Raw genomic sequence first — 20,821 nt, forward strand, 5'->3', positions numbered from 1 at the left:
AGCAACTGCTGCGTGGTTTAAGTTTCCCTAGAGTCCCTCCCGTCCCGACTCCCCTTCCAGGGTATCTCGTCTTGGGGGCTCCGCACCGTTCCCCCCCCCTCCCGCCCCCTCTCTCTCGGTCCCAGCTCGGAGCGAGCTCACCGCCCGGCCATCCCGCAGCCTTTGCCCGCCTGCCCCGCAGCAGCAGGCCCGGCGGCTGCGAGAGGGCGCTGGGGGCGGAGGCGTGGCAGGGGCGGGATCTGCCGCCCCCCGCCCCCTCCCAGCCCCGCTGCTGGGGCCAGTGGCAAGAGCGCCGCGCACCGCCACCCGCGGGGGGCGTGGGATGGGGGAGGCAGGGGAGGGGGGCGCCCGCACTGAATAGAGCCAACCGCACACTTCAAAAGGGTGTCGGACTGCGCTCCCCTCCCGCGCCCCGGGAACTTCAAAGCGACCCGTGCTGCCCCGGCTGCCTCGCTCCGCTCTGGGGCCTCGCAGCCCCGGCGTGGCCGCCTGGTGGCCATGACCCGGGCGCTCCGCTCCGCGCTCCGCCAGGCTCTCCTGCTGATCGCCGCGGCCGCCGAGCTCTCGGCAGGTACGGCGGGTGTTTTTCCCCGGTGCCCGCGAGGGTGGGATTTGGGGGCGGTCTGTGGGTGGGCACAGGAGTGCTCCGAACAAACTGACCTGCTGGGAGGAGGGGGAAGCGCCAGTCGGGTTGAGGGGGCGCGGGATAGGGCGCAGCGTGGGCACCTGACGTCTGGCAGCTGTAGGGGTAGACAGGTGTGTTGGGGACGAAGCCACCAGGAGGAGGGGAAAAGCGGCAGGGACGTGGGGGTATAAGTAGTGGGGGTGAGATGGGTGACTAATTTGCGGGCAGTTTGCAGCGGAGGGAGTAGGAGAGCGTTTGTGGGTGCGCGCCCAGCTGGGAGCTGGGTGGCACCATGAGTTCACTCTGCAAGGACCGGGAGATCTGCAGGTGCGCTTTGGGGACTCTCTTTGCTGAGCCCCTAAGAACTGCGCAAGGATGGTGCCATGGTGCTGGTGGGAGGTGGCGATTTAGTCTGAGTTTTAGGAGACGAGGGATACCCCAAAAGCCGCTGGTGCCAAGATATGGAGGCGGGAGTGGGAGCTTAAATGTGTGTGGTTTGCAACACATTGGAAGCACATTGCTTTCGAGGTACGATCTTTACTCAGAGTTTCAGAGGAAAAAAAATTCTGGCAAGCGCCCCAGCATTTATAACAGGTCTGTGCCTTGATAGGCTAAATAGAGCCCTCGACCTAAGCTGGAAATCAAACGTTTCTTTATGTTTACTAGAAACTGGGGCAAATGCATCTTTGGTAAAATCATAATGTGCTATGACTAAAAACCCTTTAACTCTAAAGCTATTTTCATTACATTGTCCTGGATTATGTAGAGGAGGAGCAGAATCCTTGCTAACTCATTCTTTAAACATTTCAATCAGACATTAAAGACATTTGCATATAAAAACCTGGTGTTTTTCTCTAGAGTTGTACTTTGTCCCAAGCTAATTTTGATGCATTTTTGTTTTCCAAGATGACAATCTGTTTGACATTATTAGCTCTACTCAGGGTGGGTAGTTTTCTTCTTCTTGACATGTGCAGGAGAATGTTTTGAATAGTATGATTGCTGTCATGTACAGATTTCAGTATTTCAGATGGCCTGAATTACTAAATCCATTATTCAAGCAAAAATTTGATTATTGGAAAGGAATAATTGATAAAATCTGAGGATTTAAGCATTCCAGTTATCTTTTAGGAAAGCACTTACCCCAAGACTGTCAGAAAGATGATGGGATAAAGTGAAATATTTGCATTTAGAGTTAATAAATTCATCAATGGGAAGAAAGCTGACTATGGGAAAGTCTTTATAAAAAATAGTTGAGAAGTCTGTTAACTTGGGATACTGAAAGCACTCTTGACAATTTAACAGAATTTACCAAAAAAAAAAAAAAAGGCTTCCAGATATCACGGTTTTGACTAGGCATCTATGAAACTGCCTCTGCAGGCTGTTTGTACAACCTTTTTTATTTGGGGGAGCTGATAAGTTGGCTGCAGACATTTTAACAAACAGACTCAATTATTTTAAAATCTAACTTGAAAGGTATATTTTGTTATATGACAGAATCTTTAGAAAATTTCAGGGATCCTGCGTGTAGCAACATAAGAAAGCATGCCTCATTATGTCCTTGAAAAGGCATGGAAACTTTTGACATTGAAATGTGCAAAAAAAAATCATACATTCAAATTTGATTGTTTCCTTAAATTTTGAAGTCTAAGAAAAATGTATGAGTAATGTGTTGATGTAGTAGAGATGTATTGACCCAAGTTTAACTTTTACAACAAACTTTTCTTTGTCAAATGCAAGCATTTTTAAATCTCCTTAAGAAACTTTTACCTCTCTTTGTGTCCCACATATACAATGTCTATTGCTATTTACATTACTTATTCTTAATTTTATGCAAATCTTTGGCTATTTAGTAGAGAGATTCAAGGTGATTTTGTTTTTCGTTTTTTTAATTGGTTTTCTCACATGGTTACTCAACCATTTTTGCAAATTACATTGTCAGTCATATTGGCCATTTATGAGTTTGTATTTGCTGTTGTTGGAATGTTGTAAGAAAAGTTGTTCTTGACATGATGACATAGTCAGCAAAACTGCATGGCAGAAAACACCACCTTCCAATTGGCCTAGGATCTTAAATATCTGAAAACATGATAAACCAACAAATGCTTTTTGCTTTGGTTGATTTTATCCAGCTTCTTTTTTGTCACCTTAGGGATGCCATACATTGACAGTCCAGAAGAGACCCTTGCTCCTTCTGGGGAATCCCAGAGGATAACAGCTGGTGGAAACTTAGAAAAACTATTTTTCGGTCTGGACTGGATTAAAAAAAAAATTAGACAGCTCTGAGTGTCTCTCATTGTCTAGGTTCTGGGTTCCTTGATGTTTGATAAGAAAGACCTGACATGGTCTCACAACAGTCATCATGCATACTAAACAAATAATTGGCAGAAATTTCCTGGAGTTCTCCACTTTGAAGCTGTGATTTGGATATTATATAGATTTACACATTGTGCATTCTCTTCTAATTTCATGAGACTCCTTTATCCTCTGGTCCAGAAAGGATTATTGAGAGTCTAGAAAGCTATATGCTTACCACAAAAAGGGGAAAGAGAAGTGCTTCCTTTAATAACCAGCGTGGGAGTGGGAGCTTCAGGTAGTGTGAATTTCCTTCCGCCCCAAACAACAGTTAGCAGTTCCCAATAAGAGTTTTCAGCAGTGCTTCTGGAAGTGAAAGCAAAAGTCTGGGGCTGACTGAGTCTGTAAGTGCAAAAGATTTTTGCCACCTTTGCCCTTCTTGAAGCACAGTCATTTATTTGTTGATTGACATGCCAAGAATCTCCCTGCTTCCAAGGAAGAGACATCTCTGGCCCAGGAGAAACTGCAGAAGCCCTCAGGGGCTTATTTCTTCTTTGACTACACTGCCTAAACCTGTTAGCTAGTCTCAAACTTACAGAAATATAAAATAGAGATTTCCTCTGAATCACTAAACTCATACAAAAAATAAAGGATTTTGAAGTGTGAGATAAAGTGAGGAGCTAAGGATGACACTAATTTTTTTTTTTTTTATCCAAGCAATGGAAGAACGGACCCTTAACTTGGGTGGGGCAGGCTGGAGGAGAAACTGGTGGTGGGGGGGACAGGAGGGGAATGAATGGTGGCAGATAACAGGAGCTCAGTTGGGGATATGTTGAGTTTAAAATGCCTATTAGACACTGAAATGGAGATGTCAGTAAGCAATTAGTTTTATGGGTCTGGAGTTCAGGGGATAAGTTTGGGCTGAAGATAAAAAATTGAGAGCCAAGAGCATTTATAGATAATTTTTGAAAGACACATTAAATAGGTCTGCAGACTTAGCAAATAAAGCACAGAACACCCAGTTAAATTGAATTTCAGATAAACAGTATCTTTTTAGTATAAGTGTGTCACCAATATGACATGGGACACACATATATTAAAAATTAATTGCTGTTTAATTCCAATTTAACTGGGTGTTCTGTATTTTCATCTGGCAGACCAACATAAAAGAAATACTTTTGTGGGAAGAATTGCTCCTGATGCAGATATTCCTGCATCTTTTATTAAAAAGAGAAGTGAAGACGTATTTTCTAGTCCCTGCCTCCTAAAATTTCTTCTACTAGCTCTGCTGCTGTCCTGATGTGCATCTCTGAATGGGTCACTCCCAGCTCTGCACAGGGTGACCCACTGCTCTCATGAGAACCAAAAGAGGTACCTAGTCTTTCTCAATCTTACATGAGCATCGAGACAAGAAAGTATGTGTGAAAAAGATAATAATTCTCTTGACTCCCTAGCAGTGATTGTTATGTAAAACCAATTGGTTTTTTCCCAAATTTAGTGTCTTTTGAAAGTGTTTGTTATTTTCAGATACATTTTTATCGTATTTTTCTCTTGAATAAACTTTCATATATTTCTTTTTTAGGGGAAATGCTTCCAGGCAGTAGTTGAGATCCAGTTTGTTGTATTTTTCTTGGCAGTATTTGGATCTCTTGCTGTAAATAAGACGGTTAAGAGGAGAGGAGATTGGATAAAGTCAGGGTTAGGGAGGCCATTGAACCACACAGGACCTGTTAATCTGACATAGTTTGAGGTCTTAGAGCTTGCTCCTGAGAGAGTGATGGCAAGTCCTTTGGGAAGGGGGCATGGATACACAAATACCAGCCAGAGGCTGTTCAGTTCCTGCTCTAGCTTAGTCTTGACCTGCAAGGGTGGCTACCAAATGATTAGTGTTATCTTCATTTTGAGATTTGTAGTGGACAATGTCCTATAAATGGACAGCTGTAGGTGTGGATCATGAAAAAGCTCAAACAGGTATGTTCACATGGATGTAAAGAGCTTATTTTAATAAATAACGAAATGAGAGAATTAATTTTTGAATATAAATAGCAAACAGAAAAAATAAAGAAAAATTCTAAGCACAGAGTATACTATGTATCATACCTTATCATTTATGTCAGCAAGGTTTCTTCTCGATTTTCCATTGCTTTGGCCTTCTAGTCTTAAATTTTTCACAGTCAATAGTCAAAATCTCAAAGTTTATCCTTACATAGTTTAAGAAATTGAGATAGGTCCCTAAGTGATATAGAAATGATACTTTTGCTAAAGGGACCTAGGATTACCCAAATACTATCTTGGCTCAGCTGTGCCTTATCTCCAGTCAGTCAAGAGGGGATATCTAGAAAAAGGAGGAGAAACAAGGCAAAGTAACTTTTCCTTGTTACCTGGGGCTTTCTCCCCAAATTGCATGGCATAAATCTAATATGCTCTTCTTTTCTAAACAACAATAAGTAGCCTAAGACCAGAATCCTGGATCCTGACACCATGATACCATTGAAAGACCATCCAATGCCTGGCAAAATGAAGCTAGAGAGGCCATGGAGCAGGGGGCTGCTATTTCCAAATCCTCACATTAGTCCAGCTCTCTTGGAAACTCTGGCAAGAGTTCAGGCAATAATTCCAGAGGCAACTGCTAAGTGAGGCAAAGGTGGAGAGTCTGTGGAGAGGGGTGGCTGGATCTCTTCTATGAGGAAGCAGGTCACACCCTTCCCACACTTGCAATGGAAAAGAGATAGAAGACAGAGCCATGACCTTGAACCCTGTGCCTTTCTTGTGCTTTGAAAGCTCGATCCTGAAAGCTCGTGGGCCACTTGGTTCCCTGAAATTTGAACAGTACAAATCACTACTGCTCCTACTTAGGGATCCAGTAAAAAATAAAAGGGAGGGGCAGAGATGAGTAGGAATGTGAAACAGACCAGGAAGACCTCCTTTCCATGGAGTCCAACACTTTGCTACTTCTCATGCCATGCCCCCAGCTGATCAAGTGTCTCTTGAATTCACTGCTTTGATTGGCCAGCCAGGCTAAGGAGGTTCTGCTTTGTCCTGATGCTTCACTTTTTCTCCTCTGGAATAACTTTCCCTTTCTGTTGTTCTCTTCTGTCTTTTAAGAGAGTAGGCATATGAAGATACTATTTCTTTGGAACTGTTTTAAATTAATCTTCTCAAGAATTCATGGGTGAATCATTCAGTATGACTCAAGAACTTGATTTATTATTATTTTTTTAAACAATTTAAATTTGCCAAGGACTTAAACATCCCAAATTAGATCAATCTACTTTTTCATTAAACTTTTCACATTAGGAAAATCATTAGGATGCTCAGATTTTGAAAGTGAACCACACATTTTCTCCTAATCTATCTTGTCATTCTTTTCTCATGGGTAGTAAAAGGACGGAGATAGATGCCTCATCTCTGCCTTTATAAATACCTTATAATTTTTTGTACAACTCCATAATTGATTGAAATAAAGACTCTGTGGTCAAAAACATTGTTAGAAAGAAATCTCATCTGTCAGGATCTGGACATCATAAAATAGCTAGAAGAGCAGATTTTGAATGTTCTCAACACAAAGAAATGATAAGTGTTTGAGGTGATGGATATGCTAATTACCCTGATTTGATAATTACACATAGCATACATGTATCAAAACATCACATTGTACCCCATAAATATATACAATTATTATATGTCAATTAAAAATAATAAGTACAAACAACAAAATGTTTAGTTTTATAAATGTGTGCTTATGCAAGAGATGCTAACTCAGAATGTGGTAATCCAGATGAACACAATTTTTAAAAAGCAGATTGTTTTAAAACAGAGCCAAAATATATTAAAAAGTATTAACTTATCACATCTTACAATTTTTTCTGATGACATTTTCCTGGCTTGCTCCCCTAGAAGTGTATATTTCCTTCTCCTCTACCATCCCCATTATTGCTCTCCAAGAGTAAAAATTCTACTCTGTGAACATTTGCCTACTCTGGTAGTCATAGTGAGATTACATTCTCACTTAAGTTCCACTTACAATCTGCAGTTTGTATTTCTAGGAAATAGACAATACAAAAAATTGGAAAGACTAAATAAAGAATAATTATATAATTAGCAGAAGATTCATTATGGGATAATAAATGTGTAATTGATGAAACTTTAAAAAAAAATCTTTCTTTCCTATGGCTGTTCTCTGGCTATATTATATTAAAAGACATTGCTTTTTTCAAAGAAAAGAAAGTTGACTTCGTTAAAATGATTGGACTCCTTTAAAAGGATTGAGAGTTATTGTGCCAAATCAAGTTGAAGATGCTCCTCTAGAATGGTTTTTACTCAGCTCTGAAGTTTTTCATTGTATTTCTTTATTATTCTTTTAATATTTATAGGATTTGTAGTGATGTCTCCTTTAATATTCCTGACACTGGGAATGTGAATTTCCTCTCTTTTTACCTTGATCAGTATAGCTGGAGGTTTATCAATTTTATAGATTTCTTTCAAATAAATGGATTTTGGTTTTACTAACTTTCTGTTTTTCAATTATTTTCTGCTCTTCTCTTCATTATTTTCTTCCTGTACTTAACTTTGGGTTTAATTTATTATTTTTTATTCTAGCTTCTTTAATGTGGTACCTTATATAAAGTGTTGGCAACATTTTCTTAAAGGGTCATCTAGTATGTATTTTAGGCTTGTGAGCCATACAGTCTCTGTTGCAACTACTTAAGTTTGCCTGTGTAATATGAAAGCAGCTATAGACAGTATATAAACAAATAGGCGTTGCTGCATTTTGATAATACCTTATTTACAAATGGGCCAGCCAGTTGGCCACAGTTTGCTGACCCTTTCTTAAATCATTCATTTCAGACCTTTCTTCTTTTCTAATATAAGTATTTAACCTATAAGTTTCCTCTTTGCCAACTGCTTCAGCTCATCCATAAATTGTGATATGTTATATTTTCATTTATTTTGAGTTAAAAATATTTTCTGGTATTCTTTGTAATTTTGTGGAGCCTGTGTGTTACTTGGATATCTGTTGTTTAACTACCAGATATTTTAGTAATTTCCAGATTTTTAAAATTATTGAACTCTGCTTTAAATCCATTGGTGATGAAATAACATAATCTATATCATTTCAGTAGTTTGGAATTCATTTGCAGTGGTTTTATAGCCTGGCATGTGTCTGACCTAGTGAATATATTTCATATGCACTTGAAAATAATATGTATTCCACTTTCAATGAGTAGAGTGTTGTATAAATGTCAGTTAGATCAAATTGCTTGACGGTGTTATTGAAGTCTTTTATATCTTTACTGGTTTTCTGTCTTCTCATTTTATCAATTATTGAGAAATGATTGTTGACATCTCTAATTTACTTGTGTATTTATCTATTTCCCTTTTTTGTTTTCCCAATTTTTGCTTTATGTATTTGAAAATTTTGTTATTGGGTACATACACATTTAAGATTTTTATGCCCTCTTGTTGCACACTTATTACTGGAAACCTCCTTCTTTATCTGTGGTAATATTTGTTAGTATGACATGCTTCTCTTTAACATTGGTAATATTCTTTGCCTTGAGATCTACTCTGTCAATATAACCAGCCCACCTTTCTGAAGCTTAAAACTTAAATGTATCTTCATATTTAAATTGGGTTTCTTATAGAGAGCATATGTTTAGGTCCCGCTTTTTATCCTGTTTTGTTTTTTAACTAGAACATTTAAAACATATATATTTAATGTATTTATCAATATGGTTGCATATAAATCTATCATCTTGTTATTTCTATATATCTCCTTTCATTTCCCCCTCTTGTCTTCATTTGGTTTAACCGACTAAATATTAGCATTATATATTATTTTCACCATTAGTTTCTAAGCTATACTTCTTTGTTTTATTTTTAGTGATTCCTCCAAACTGTATAATATTCATCTTCAAGTTATTGTTTATTTCAGAAACTTACCATCATATGCCTCCATTTCCTTCTTTTTGTCCTTTGTGTTATTAATCTTACATGTTTACTTCAAAATATTTTATAAACCCTGAAATATGTAGTTATTATTTTGGCTTTAAATATTTTTATCTTTAAATTAACTAAAAAATGAATGTAATATTTTACATTTACCCACCTATTTATCATTTCCTGTGTTCAGTGCTCTTCATTACTTTGTATAAATCTGAGTTTACTTCTGGTGTCATATTCTTTCAGCCTGAAAAACTTCCTTCATTATTGCTTGTAGTTCAGCCCTAATGGCAATGAATTCTAATTCATTGTTGTTTTCCAAAAGTGTTATTTCACTTTCATTTTTCTACAAAATTTTATTTTTAAAATCTTCAAGCATACAAAGAAAGAATTTTAGTTACCACTTACATACCCACCAACTAGATTATAGCATCATCATTTTGTTTGCCTTATGACATATATGTCCATTTATCCATCCTTCTATCTATTAATACACATTATTTATGATGCATTTCTAAATAAATTACAGATAGCAATATACTTCCTTTTAAATACTTCAGCATGCATATTATTAGAATTCATTCTTCTCTTTTGATGGAACATTTATATATTATGACATTCACAAGTCTTACATGTGTATTCAAGGAATTTTGAGAAATGCATTCACTTAGTCTTTTTCAAGATATTAAATATAAATATCACCATAGCGAGCCTCCTCATGTCCCTACCCAGTCATTCCTCAGTACCTTACTCCCAAAGGCATCTGCTATTCTTTATTCCACCATGGATCAGTTTTGGTTATTGGATATATTGTTTTCTAAATGCTATTTAGGTGAAGTTTATTGTTAGTGTTGTTCTGATCATCTATATTTTTACTGACAGAAATATGCAACTGTACTTGTGAATTTGTCCATTTCTCCCTTTAGTTCTATCAGTTTTTATTTTACACATTTTGAAACTCTCTTATTAGGCATATACACATTTACAGTTGTCATGTCTTCTTGATGTAATGACTGTTTTATTAATGTAAGATACCCCTCTTTATCTCAGTAATACTCTTTGTTAAAGTCTGGTCCATCTAGTATTATAGTAATTTAATCATGCCGATTTTCTTATGTTTAGTATTTGCATGTATGTGTTTCCCACTCTCTTGTTACAACCTATCTGTGGGTTATATTGGAAGTACATCCTTTGTACATAGTTGGTTCTTAATTTTTACCTTTTAACAATATCTGCCTTTAATTCAAGTGTTTAGCCCATTAAGATTTAGTGTAATAATTGGTGTGGTTTTAAGCCTGTCTTGCGATTTATTTTTATTGTTCCTCTGTTTCCTTGGTTTTTTTTTTTTTTTCCCCCTCCTTTTTGGCTAGTCACTTTTGTTGAGTATTCCATTTTATTTTCCTTAGTGATTTCTTAACTCTTTCTCTCTCTCTTAATTATTTTTAAGTGGTTACGCTAGGCCCTAACTGTATGCTTTCTCAACTTAACATTCAAGTCAGTGCTGTGCCGTTTCATACTTTACTCTTTACACCTGACTCTTCAATCTTCCTACTTCATACTTCCCTCTTTTTCCCAATACCTCCAAATTTAGGGTAAAGACCTTATAGTATATTATTAAGTTTACCAATAGTATATTATTGGTATAATTATATAACCAACCTATATAACCAAGTTATATTTCCATCAACCAAAAATTATGAGACCCATAAATAATCAAAGGGAAAACCTTACTCTCAATAGACAGGGACCTCAATAGAACCTGCTTAGGTATGATGCATGTGTTAGAACTATCATGCAATGAATTTAAAATATCTATGATTAAAGGCTGTAGTAGGAAAGGTGGAAAATATGCATGAACAGATGTATCATTTCAGCGGAATGATAGAGAATGTAAGAAAATGTCAAATGGAAATAATAGATGTGAAAAACATGAGATGAAGAATGCCTTTGATTTCCTTATCAGAAGGCTTGACACAGCCAAAGAAAGAATCATGAATTTGAAGATGGATCACTAGAAATTATCTTATAATAGTGTAATTATACTATTTTAAAGCCATTACACTAATGTGGGAAGTGTCAGGAGGTAAAGAGGAAAGAGCAAAGAGACCCAAACAGAGCATCCAAGAGGCATGTGACAATATGGATTCCATTTACATAAATGGAATCCTAGATGAAAAAGTGAGAGAATGGGACAGAAGAAACAATTGAAGAGCTCTTGGTTAATAATTTTCCAAATATAATGAAAGACATCAAATCACAAATCACAGAAGCTCAGAGAGCCAAAACAGGATAAACACCTCTCCTCCCAAACCCTATACCATTACACCATGTCCATAATATTCTAATTGATGAGATTCAAAGATAAATAGAAAATATTGAAGGCAGCTTGAATAAAATAGAGTTCTTACACAAAAAGGAACAAAATTTAGAATTGTAGCAACTTCTTGTCATCAGAAACTATGCAAAACAGAAACCAACAAAGTGACAACATTAAAGTGTAGCAAATAAATAACTATCAAGCCAATATTCCATAGCACATTAAATTATCTTTTAAAACAAAGGAAAAATAGATTTTTCCAGACAGATAAAAACTTTGAGAATTTATTATCCATAGACCTTCACTGCGAGAAGTGTTAAGCAACTTTTCAGACAGAATGAATACAATATTAGACAGAGACTTGGATCCACACAGAGAAGTAAAGATCTCTGGAAATGGCTAAAATGAAGATAGATATAAAATACATTTCTCCTTAACTGAAGCCAGTCTAAAAGATAATTTGTTCTCTAAACAAAAATTAAAAAAAATTATAGAAAGCTCTGTAAATTTATAGCATATATATTGGTAAAATATACGACAGCCTTAGCACAAAGCATGGGAATGAGAAATTGGGAGTATATAAGTTTCTTATATTACATGTGAAGTATTATAGTATTATTTGAAGGCATCTTGGTTATGCTGTGATTCATTAAAGATGTATCTTGTATACCCAAGGGTAACTTTTAAAAATATTTTTTAAAAAGTATAAATAATAAGCCAATAATGTAAATAAAATATAATAAAAATATTCAGTTGATCCAAAAGCATGATGATAAAATGTCAAAGGGAGCAAAAACAGATGGAACAAATAGAAAACAACTAACAACATAGTAGATTTTAATTCCACCAAGTCAATAATTACATAAAATGTAAATGGTTTAAATATAGCAATTAAAAGACTGAAATTGTCAGGTTGGGTAAAAAAGCAAGATCTAACTATATGCTATCATAAGAAATCCACTTGAAATAAAAGGGACAAATAGGTTAGAAGTAAACCTGTGAAAAAAAGTTATACCATGCAAACACTAATCATAAAAAAGCTAGAGTAGCTATATTAATAACAAAATAAACTTCAGAAAATGAGATGTTGCAAAGGATATTCCATAATGATAAAGAGATCACTTCACCAAGAAGATATAATAATCTGAAATGTGTGTGCCTCTAACCACAGAGCTTTAAAATGCATGAAATAACAATTGATAGAACTGAAAGGGAAATAGACAAATCCATAATTATATTTTGAGTCTTCAAACTCCTCTTGTGTAACTGATAGAATAAATAGACCAAAATTTAGTAAGGATATATAAAATCTGAAAAATACTTATAATCAACTTTACCTAATTGACATTTATATAACATTCCAGCTAACAATAACAAAATACACATAGAATATTAAGCACAATAGACCATACTGTGGGCATAGAACAAACCTAACAAATTTTTAAAAATTTAAAGTATACAGAGTGTGTACTCTGAACATAATGGAAATAAACCAGAAATCAATAACAGGAAACTTATCTCAAAAATCCTCAAATATTTGCAAATTAAGCAACAAACTTCTAAATACTCATGGGTCAAAGTGAAAGTCAGAAGAAAAATTTGAAAATATTTTGAATTGAATGAAAATAAAAACACAGCATATCAAAAATTGTGGGATGCACCTAAACTTGTACTTGAAGTGAAATTTATATGAACAGCAAATAAAGTCAAACAGAAGGAAGGAAATAATAATGGTAAAAAGAGAAATCAATGAAATTGAAAATAGAAAAACATTAAAGGCAACCAAGAAAGCCAGAAACTGTTGTTTTTTTTTTAAAAAAGATCAATCAAATTGATTCACCTTTAGCTAGGTTTACCAAGGAAAAAGAGGGAATACACAAATTACCAATGTCAGCAACAAAAGGGGGAGGGCATTACTATACACCCTATGACATAAAACTAAATATAAGAGAATATTGCAAACATTTTTATGTCCAAAATTCAAAAATTTAGGTAAAATGAACAAATCCCTTGAAAAGTACAAATTACTAAAGGCCAATCAAGAAGTAATAGATAACTTGAATAGTCCTATAGAGATTAAAGACATTCATTTTATAACTCAATACTTGAAAACTTCTAACAAAGAAGACTCCAGTATCAGATGGCTTTACTGGTGAATTCTATCAAAAATTTTAGGAAGAAATTGTGTCTATTTTGTACAAACTCTTCCAGAATGTGCAAGTGGAGGGAACATCTTTCAGCTCATTTTTTAAGACCACCATTACACTGAAACGCAAACTAGGTAAAGACATTACAGTGAAAGAAAACTTCAGACCAGTGTCTTTTGTAGAGATGCAAAATCCTCAACAAAATGTTCTCAAATTGAACAGCAATATAATAACAGGATAATATATCATGTTCATGTGGAGTTTATCCTGGGAATGCAAGGCTGGTTCAACATTCAAAAATCTAATCTTCAGTTTGCCATTTCATTAGGCTAAAGAATAAAAACCATTCAACCATATTGATAGATACATAAAAACCAGATGACAACACTCAACTACAAAACACAGTTGAAAGAATTTAAAGTAAACCTGAATGAATGGAATTATATAGAGTTGGCTCTCCATATCTGCAGGTTCTGCATTTGTAGATTCAACCAACTGCAGAATGAAAATATTTGGGAAAAAAAGCAACAACAACAAAAATATGACAATAAAAATAATACAAATAAAAAAACCCAACATAATATAACAATCGTTTATATTGTATTAGGTGTTAGAAGTAATCTAAAGATAATTTAAAGTATAGGGGAGTCAAGATGGCTGACTAGAGATATCAGACACTTGCCCTCCCCAGAAAGAAGAATAAAATTGTGAATAGATACTCATGCCTCAAATAGAATATCCAGGAGAGATCACTAGAGATCAAGAGAGAAATCACAGGAAACATCTGAGGCACAGAACTAAGCAGCTAGCTCAGGGAGATCAGCTGGGAGCCCTGAGGGCCTCCCTATTGTGGGGTAAGTGAGAGATTCTTAGTAGTCCACATCCCCAAGGTTATGGACTATTACAATCCTAATCATGGGGGAACATCACACAAACCCTGAGACTAGCACAGGTGGTAATCTCGAGACCCTGCAAGGCTATTGCACTAGAAAGGGAACTTGCGCTGGGTCACACACACCCCTGAGACCTGAGTGGCTGCTGCAGGGTGCTATTGTGAGAGCACAGCTGCCACTGGCCTAGATCCTGCCCTGAGAACCACAGTCCTCATATGTCCACATCCTGGGAACCCTCACTGACATCCCCCAGTGTCCATGTGGAAGGCTCCTGTGCACAGTGCTGGCTAGACCCAAAGGTGGGGTTCCCAGTACTCTAGCTTGCACAGAGGACTGCTCTCTGGGGAAAGAATAGTGTGGTGCAACAAGGAGGCAGCCCGTGGGACAAAGAAAACCAAAGCATGCACTTTCCAGAGCCTAAGAGTTCCCTATCTGGAGCTGTGAGAAGTGACCCTGCCCCCAGCTGAGGCGCAAATCCTGTGCTTGGGCTCACAATTGGAGAGTGGGATTCCTCACCCACACCCGACACACTGCACAAGCAGTTGCTGCCAGTAGGAGCTAAGGTGAGTCAGCCTGAGAGCTGATTGTCTGGGGCTGGGAAAAGCAACCCTATTCCCACCAGTGGAGTGAACCCTGTGCTCAGGCTAGCACGTAGACAGCAGGAACCTTCCCCCCCCATGAATACTACCATGGCTGTAGCTGCTGCTGCTGCTACCAGAGGCTGGAGTAGACAAGCCTGAGGGCTGCCTGTCTGGGGCTGGGAGTGGTGACCATACCCCCATTTGTGGTATGGTCTCTGTGTTCAGGCTACACACAGAGGGCAGGATCCTTCCTCAGCCTCTGCACAATGCTGCAGTCACTGCTACATCCATGAGCTGAAGCAAGTGCTACCCAGAATGTGAGAGCTCCCTGTTTGGAACTGCAGGTGCCAACCCTGCCCACACCAGGAGCCTATGCTCTAGTGCGTATCCCAAATACAGGCTCCCTAAGCACACTGTTGTAACCACTGCTGCTGCCAAAGATGAAATATGCACTCCACAGACCCTGAGAACTGCCTGAAAGGACTGCTGAAAGCAGCCCCACCCACCCCGACAGCAGAAATGCTGTGCTCTAGCATGAGTCTGGGAAACAGGTTCTCCACACCCGCCACCATAGATCACCCTATCTACTCTACTACAGTATACACTGCTGCACACCACTAGGGGCCTGAGGTCAGACCTCCCACCCTGGTACCAACACCCCAGAGCCTGAGCATGCCACCCAAGAATCTGGGGCTCACTCCACCCCCCCATTCTACCACTTCTGCCATCTGTACATTCCCCTGAGGAACTTGAAGACTAGCCCACCCAGCCTGCCATCAATACCACCAACAGCACACCACCAACATAGGAACCTGGGGACTGACCTGCCCAGCCCATTGCAGCCATCTCCAGCACGAACATGCACCACTTGGGACCCAGAGAGTCATCCTGCCACTCTACTGCCATTGCCCATGCCATGCTAGCTGCCCAGGGGCCAAGGACCCACTGAGCCACCCAGCCTACTGCTGCCATTATGAACATCCAAGGAAGCCACCTCGTGGCCCAAGAATTGGCCCACCTGGACCCACTAACATTGGTGTTAGCATATGGCACCCTGGGGCCCAAGGACAGGCCCACTCAACCCACCACTGCCATGACTGGGGCCTGAAGACTGACCCACCAGGCATCTCCGTTCCCAGCAAAACTTCACCAGAGCCTTCATTAATAACTGCACCCTAACCCATTGAGGAAATCACAGGTACCACTGATGCTGTTTATAGCCAAAGAAATCATACAGGGCCTACAATACTCCATGCATCCAGAATCAAGCCAAAGGGCCCTACTCAATCAACCCCATAGATACATCTTCAGTAGAAAGTCCTCCCCAATGAAAGCAAATTCAAAAAACAGGAAGAAACAGCTGTTACACAATATGTGCAGATATCAACAAAGGCACAGGAAACATGGAAAAGTTAGGAAATGCAACACCTTTAAAGAAACACAGTAATTCTCCAGCAACAGATTTGAATGAACAAGAAATTCTCAAAATCCCAGATAAAGAATTCAAATTATTGAGTTTAAAGAAGTTCAGTGAGATACAAGGGAACTCTGAAAAACAATGCAAACAAATAAGAAAACCAATTCAGAGTATGAATGAAAAATTTACCAAAGAGGTGGATATCATAAAAGAGAACCAAACAGAAATTCTGGAACTGAAGAATTCATTGAATGAATTACAAAATACATTAAAAAGCGTCAACAAAAAGCTAGATCAAGTAGAAGAAGAAATCTCAGAACTTGAAGACAGCTCTTTTGAAATAACCTAGTCAGACCAACATAAAGAAAAAAGAATTAAGAAGAATGAACAAAGACTTTGTGCTATATGGGACACCATAAAGAGGCCAAATGTCTGAATTATTGGTATCTCAGAAAGTGAAGAGAGAATGAAAGCATCCAAAAACCTATTCAACAAAATAATAGATGAAAACTTCCCAAGTATAGAAAGAGATTTAGACATCCAGATATAGCAGGCAGTGATCACTAAAGAGATACATTGCAAAAAGTTCTTCTTTATGGTGCATTATGGTCAAGTTGTCTAAAGTAAAAAACAAAAAGAGAATTCTGTAAGTAGCAAGATACAAGTATCTAGTCACTAATAAAGGATCCTCCAACAGTCTAACAGTGGACTTCTCAGCCAGGAGAGAATGGGATGATATATTCAAAGTGCTGAAAACAAAACAAAACAAAACAAAACTGCTACCCAAGAATACTATGTCCAGCAAAATTATCCTTCATAAATGAATAAGAAACAAGTCTTTCCTAGATAAGCAAATGCTGAAGGAATTCATCACCACTAGCCTAGCCCTACAAGAAAGGCTCATGGGAGTCCTAATCTGGAAGCAAAAAGAAGAACTGCTACTATCATGAAAACACACAAAAGTATAAAACTCAGTGGTAAGGCAAACACACAAATGAGGAAGAGAAAGGACTCAAATGGTCCCACTACAGAAAACCACCAAATCACAAGGACAAACAAGAAGAGAAATAGAAAGGAACAAAAATATACAAAGCAATTAGAAAACAATAAACAATATGACCGGAACAAAACCTCATGGATCAATAATAACGTTGAATGTAAATGCATTAAATTCTCCACTTAAAAGATATAGGCTGGCTGAATGGATTAAAATAACATGATCCAATCATATTCTGCCTACAAGAAACACACTTTACCTATAAAGACACATCTACACTGAAAGTAAAGGGTTGGAAAAAATATGTTACAAAAATAGAAACCAAAAGTGAGCAGGAATAGCTATACTTACATCAGATAAATAGATTTTAAATCAAGTACAGTAAAAAGGGACAAATAAGGTCATTGTATAATGATAAAGGGATCAATCCAGCAAGAAGATATAACAATTCTAAATATATGGGCACCCAACCCTGGAGCACCCAGATTCACAAAGCAAATAATTACTAGATCTAAAGAGAGAGCTAGATTACAATACAATAATAGTGGAGAACTTCAACACCTCATTCTCAGCATTATACAGATTATATATATAAAAAATAATCAATGAAGAAACACTGAATTTAAACTGGACTTTAGACCAAATAGATCTAACAGACATTTACAGAGCATTCTATCCAACAACTGCAGAATATACATTTTTTTCATCAGCATATGGAACATTCTCCAGGATAGACCATATGTTAGGTCACAAAACAAGTCTCAAGAAATTAAAAAAAAAAATGGAAATGATATCAAATATCTTCTCAGACCACAATGGAATAAAACTATAAATCAATACCAAGAGAAACTTTGGAAACCATACAAATATATGAGAATTAACATGCTCCAGAATGACCATTAAGTCAATGAAGATATTAAGATGGAAATCAAAAAATGTCTTGAAACAAATGAAAATGAAAATGAAATGTTCCAAAACCTGTGGGGTAAAGCAAAAGCAGTGCTAAGAGAGGTTTATAGCAGTAAACACCTACATAAACAAAAAAACACAGAATGATTTCAAATAAACAATCTAGTGAGGCACCACAAGGAACTAGAAAAGAGGAAACCAAAGCCAAAATAAGCAGAAACAAAGAAATAATAAAGATCAGAGTAGAACTAAAAAAAAAAATAGAGATTAAAAAAATCTGAAGAATCAACAAAATTAAAAGTTGGTTCTTTGAAAAGATAAACAAAATTGATAAACCATGAGCTAGACTAACCAAGGAGAGAGAAGACCGCAATAAACAAAATCACAAATGAAAAGGGAGACATTACAACTGAGACTACAGAAATACAAAAGATCATCAGAGACTGTTATGAACAACTATATACTCACAAGCACATACAGCCTACCAAGATTGAATCAGGAAGAAATAGAAAACATGAACAGTCCAATTACAGGTAATGAGATTGAATCAGTAGTAAAAAGTCTCCCAACAAAGAAAAGGCTAGGACTGTATGGCTTCACCGTGGAATGCTACCAAAATTTCATAGAAGAATTAACATCAATTCTCCTTAAACTATTCCAGAAAATTAATAAGGAGAGAATTCTCCCCAACTCATTCTACCAGGCCAGCATTACCCTGATACCAAAATCAGACCAGAACACAAGAAAACTAAAGGCTAATACCCCTAATGAACAGAAATGAAAAAAAAACAAAACTTCAACAAAATACTAATAAACTGAATTCACCAGTACATCAAAAACATAATAAACCATGATCAAGTGGGATTTATACCATGGATGCAAGGATGGTTCAATATATGCAAACAAGAAATGTGATGCCATCAACAGAATGAAGGCCAAAAACCATACGTTCATCTCAATAGACACTGAAAAAGCATTTGATAAAATTTAACAACCCTCATGATAAAAACTCTCAACAAATTAGGCATAGAAGGAACATACCTCAAAATAAAGGCCATATATGGCAGATGCATAGCTAACATCCTGAATTGGGAGAAGTTGAAAGCCTTTCCTGTAAGAACTAGAACAAGACAAGGATTCCCATTTTCACCACTCCTATTCAACATAGGACTGGAAGTCCTAGCCAGAGCAATCAGGCAACAGAAAGAAATAAAAGGCATCCAAATTGGAAAGGAGGAAGTCAAATTTTCCTTCTTTACAGATAACATGGAGGTTTAGAAAAACCTAAAGACTCCACAAAAAAGGGTTAGAAGTGAAAAACAAATTTAGTAAAGTTCTAGAATACAAAATCAACATATAAAAATCAGTAGCATTTCTATACAACAGTAATAGCCAAAAAAGTAATCATGAAAACAATCCCATCTGCAATAGCTAGCTACAAAAAAAAAAAAAAAAAAAACACCAAACATAGGAATAAATTTAACCAAGGAGGTGAAAAATCTCTATAAGAAAAATTACAAAACACTGATGAAAGAAATTGAAGGGGGCATAAACAAATGGAAAGACATCCCATGCTCATGGATTGGAATAATTAATATCAATAAGATGACCATACTACCTAAAGCAATCTACAGATTCAATGCAGTCTCTATCAAAATACCAATGCCATTTTTCAGATAAATAGAAAAAACAATCCTAAAATTCATATGGAAATAAAAGAGAACCTGAATAGCCAAAGTGATCCTGAGCAAAAAGAACAAAGCTGGAGGCATCACACTAACTGACTTCAAAATATATTATAAGGCTATAGTAACCAAAACAGCATGACATTGGTATAAAAATAGACACATAGACCAATGGGACAGAATAGATAACCCAGAAATAAATCTACTTATTTACAGCCAGCTGACCTTTGACAAAGCCACCAAGAATAGATACTGGGGAAAGGATGTCCTCTTCAATAAATGGTTTGGGGAAAACTGGCTAACCATATTTCAGAAGACCCCTGTTTCTTAGCACATACAAAAATCAACTCAAGACTTAAATGTAAGACTGGAAACTATAAAACTACTAGACGAAAACACAGGAAAAACTCTTGAGAACATTGATCTAGGCAAAGATTTTATGACTATAACCTCAAAAGCAGAGATAACAAAAACAAAAATAGACAAATGGAACTATATTAAACTAAAAAGCTTCTATACACCAAAGTAAACAATCAACAGAGTGAAGAGACAACCTCTTGAATGGGAGAAAATATTTGTAAACTACTCATCTGACATCAGACTAATATCCAGAATATACAAGAACTCAAACCGTAAAAAAGCCAAATAATCCAATTAAAAATGGGGCAAAGGACTTGAATAGATATATCTTAAAAGAAGACATATCTTGAATATATATATCTTGAATAGATATATCTTAAAAGAAGACATAGAAATGGGCAACAAGTATATGAAAAAATGCTCAACATCACTAATCATCAGGGAAATGCAAATCAAAACCAAAACAAGATATCATCTCACGTCAGTTAGAATGGCTATTAGTAAAAAGACAAAAAATAACAGTTGCTGGTGAGGATATGGAAAAGGGAACTCATATACACTCTTACTGGGAATGTAAATTAGTACAACCACTGTGGAAAACAGTATAGAGATTTCTCAAAACTAAAGGTAGAACTACCATACAATCTATTATTAG

The 20,821-nt window shown here is 37.0% G+C and overlaps 1 protein-coding gene across 1 annotated transcript in view; it reads left to right on the forward strand.

Moving 5' to 3' along the window:
- The first annotated feature begins 322 nt into the window (after positions 1-322).
- ACVR1C (activin A receptor type 1C) overlaps positions 323-20,821 on the forward strand; it is a 76,749-nt gene continuing 56,250 nt past the window's right edge. The window contains exon 1 of the mRNA XM_069472397.1: positions 323-571. Within this exon, the coding sequence (XP_069328498.1) occupies positions 499-571 (73 nt within the window). The 5' untranslated portion in view covers positions 323-498. The remainder of the gene's footprint in view (positions 572-20,821) is intronic.

The sequence above is a fragment of the Eulemur rufifrons genome, chromosome 1, assembly GCF_041146395.1.
Source record: "Eulemur rufifrons isolate Redbay chromosome 1, OSU_ERuf_1, whole genome shotgun sequence".
Taxonomy (NCBI): Eukaryota; Metazoa; Chordata; class Mammalia; order Primates; family Lemuridae; genus Eulemur; species Eulemur rufifrons.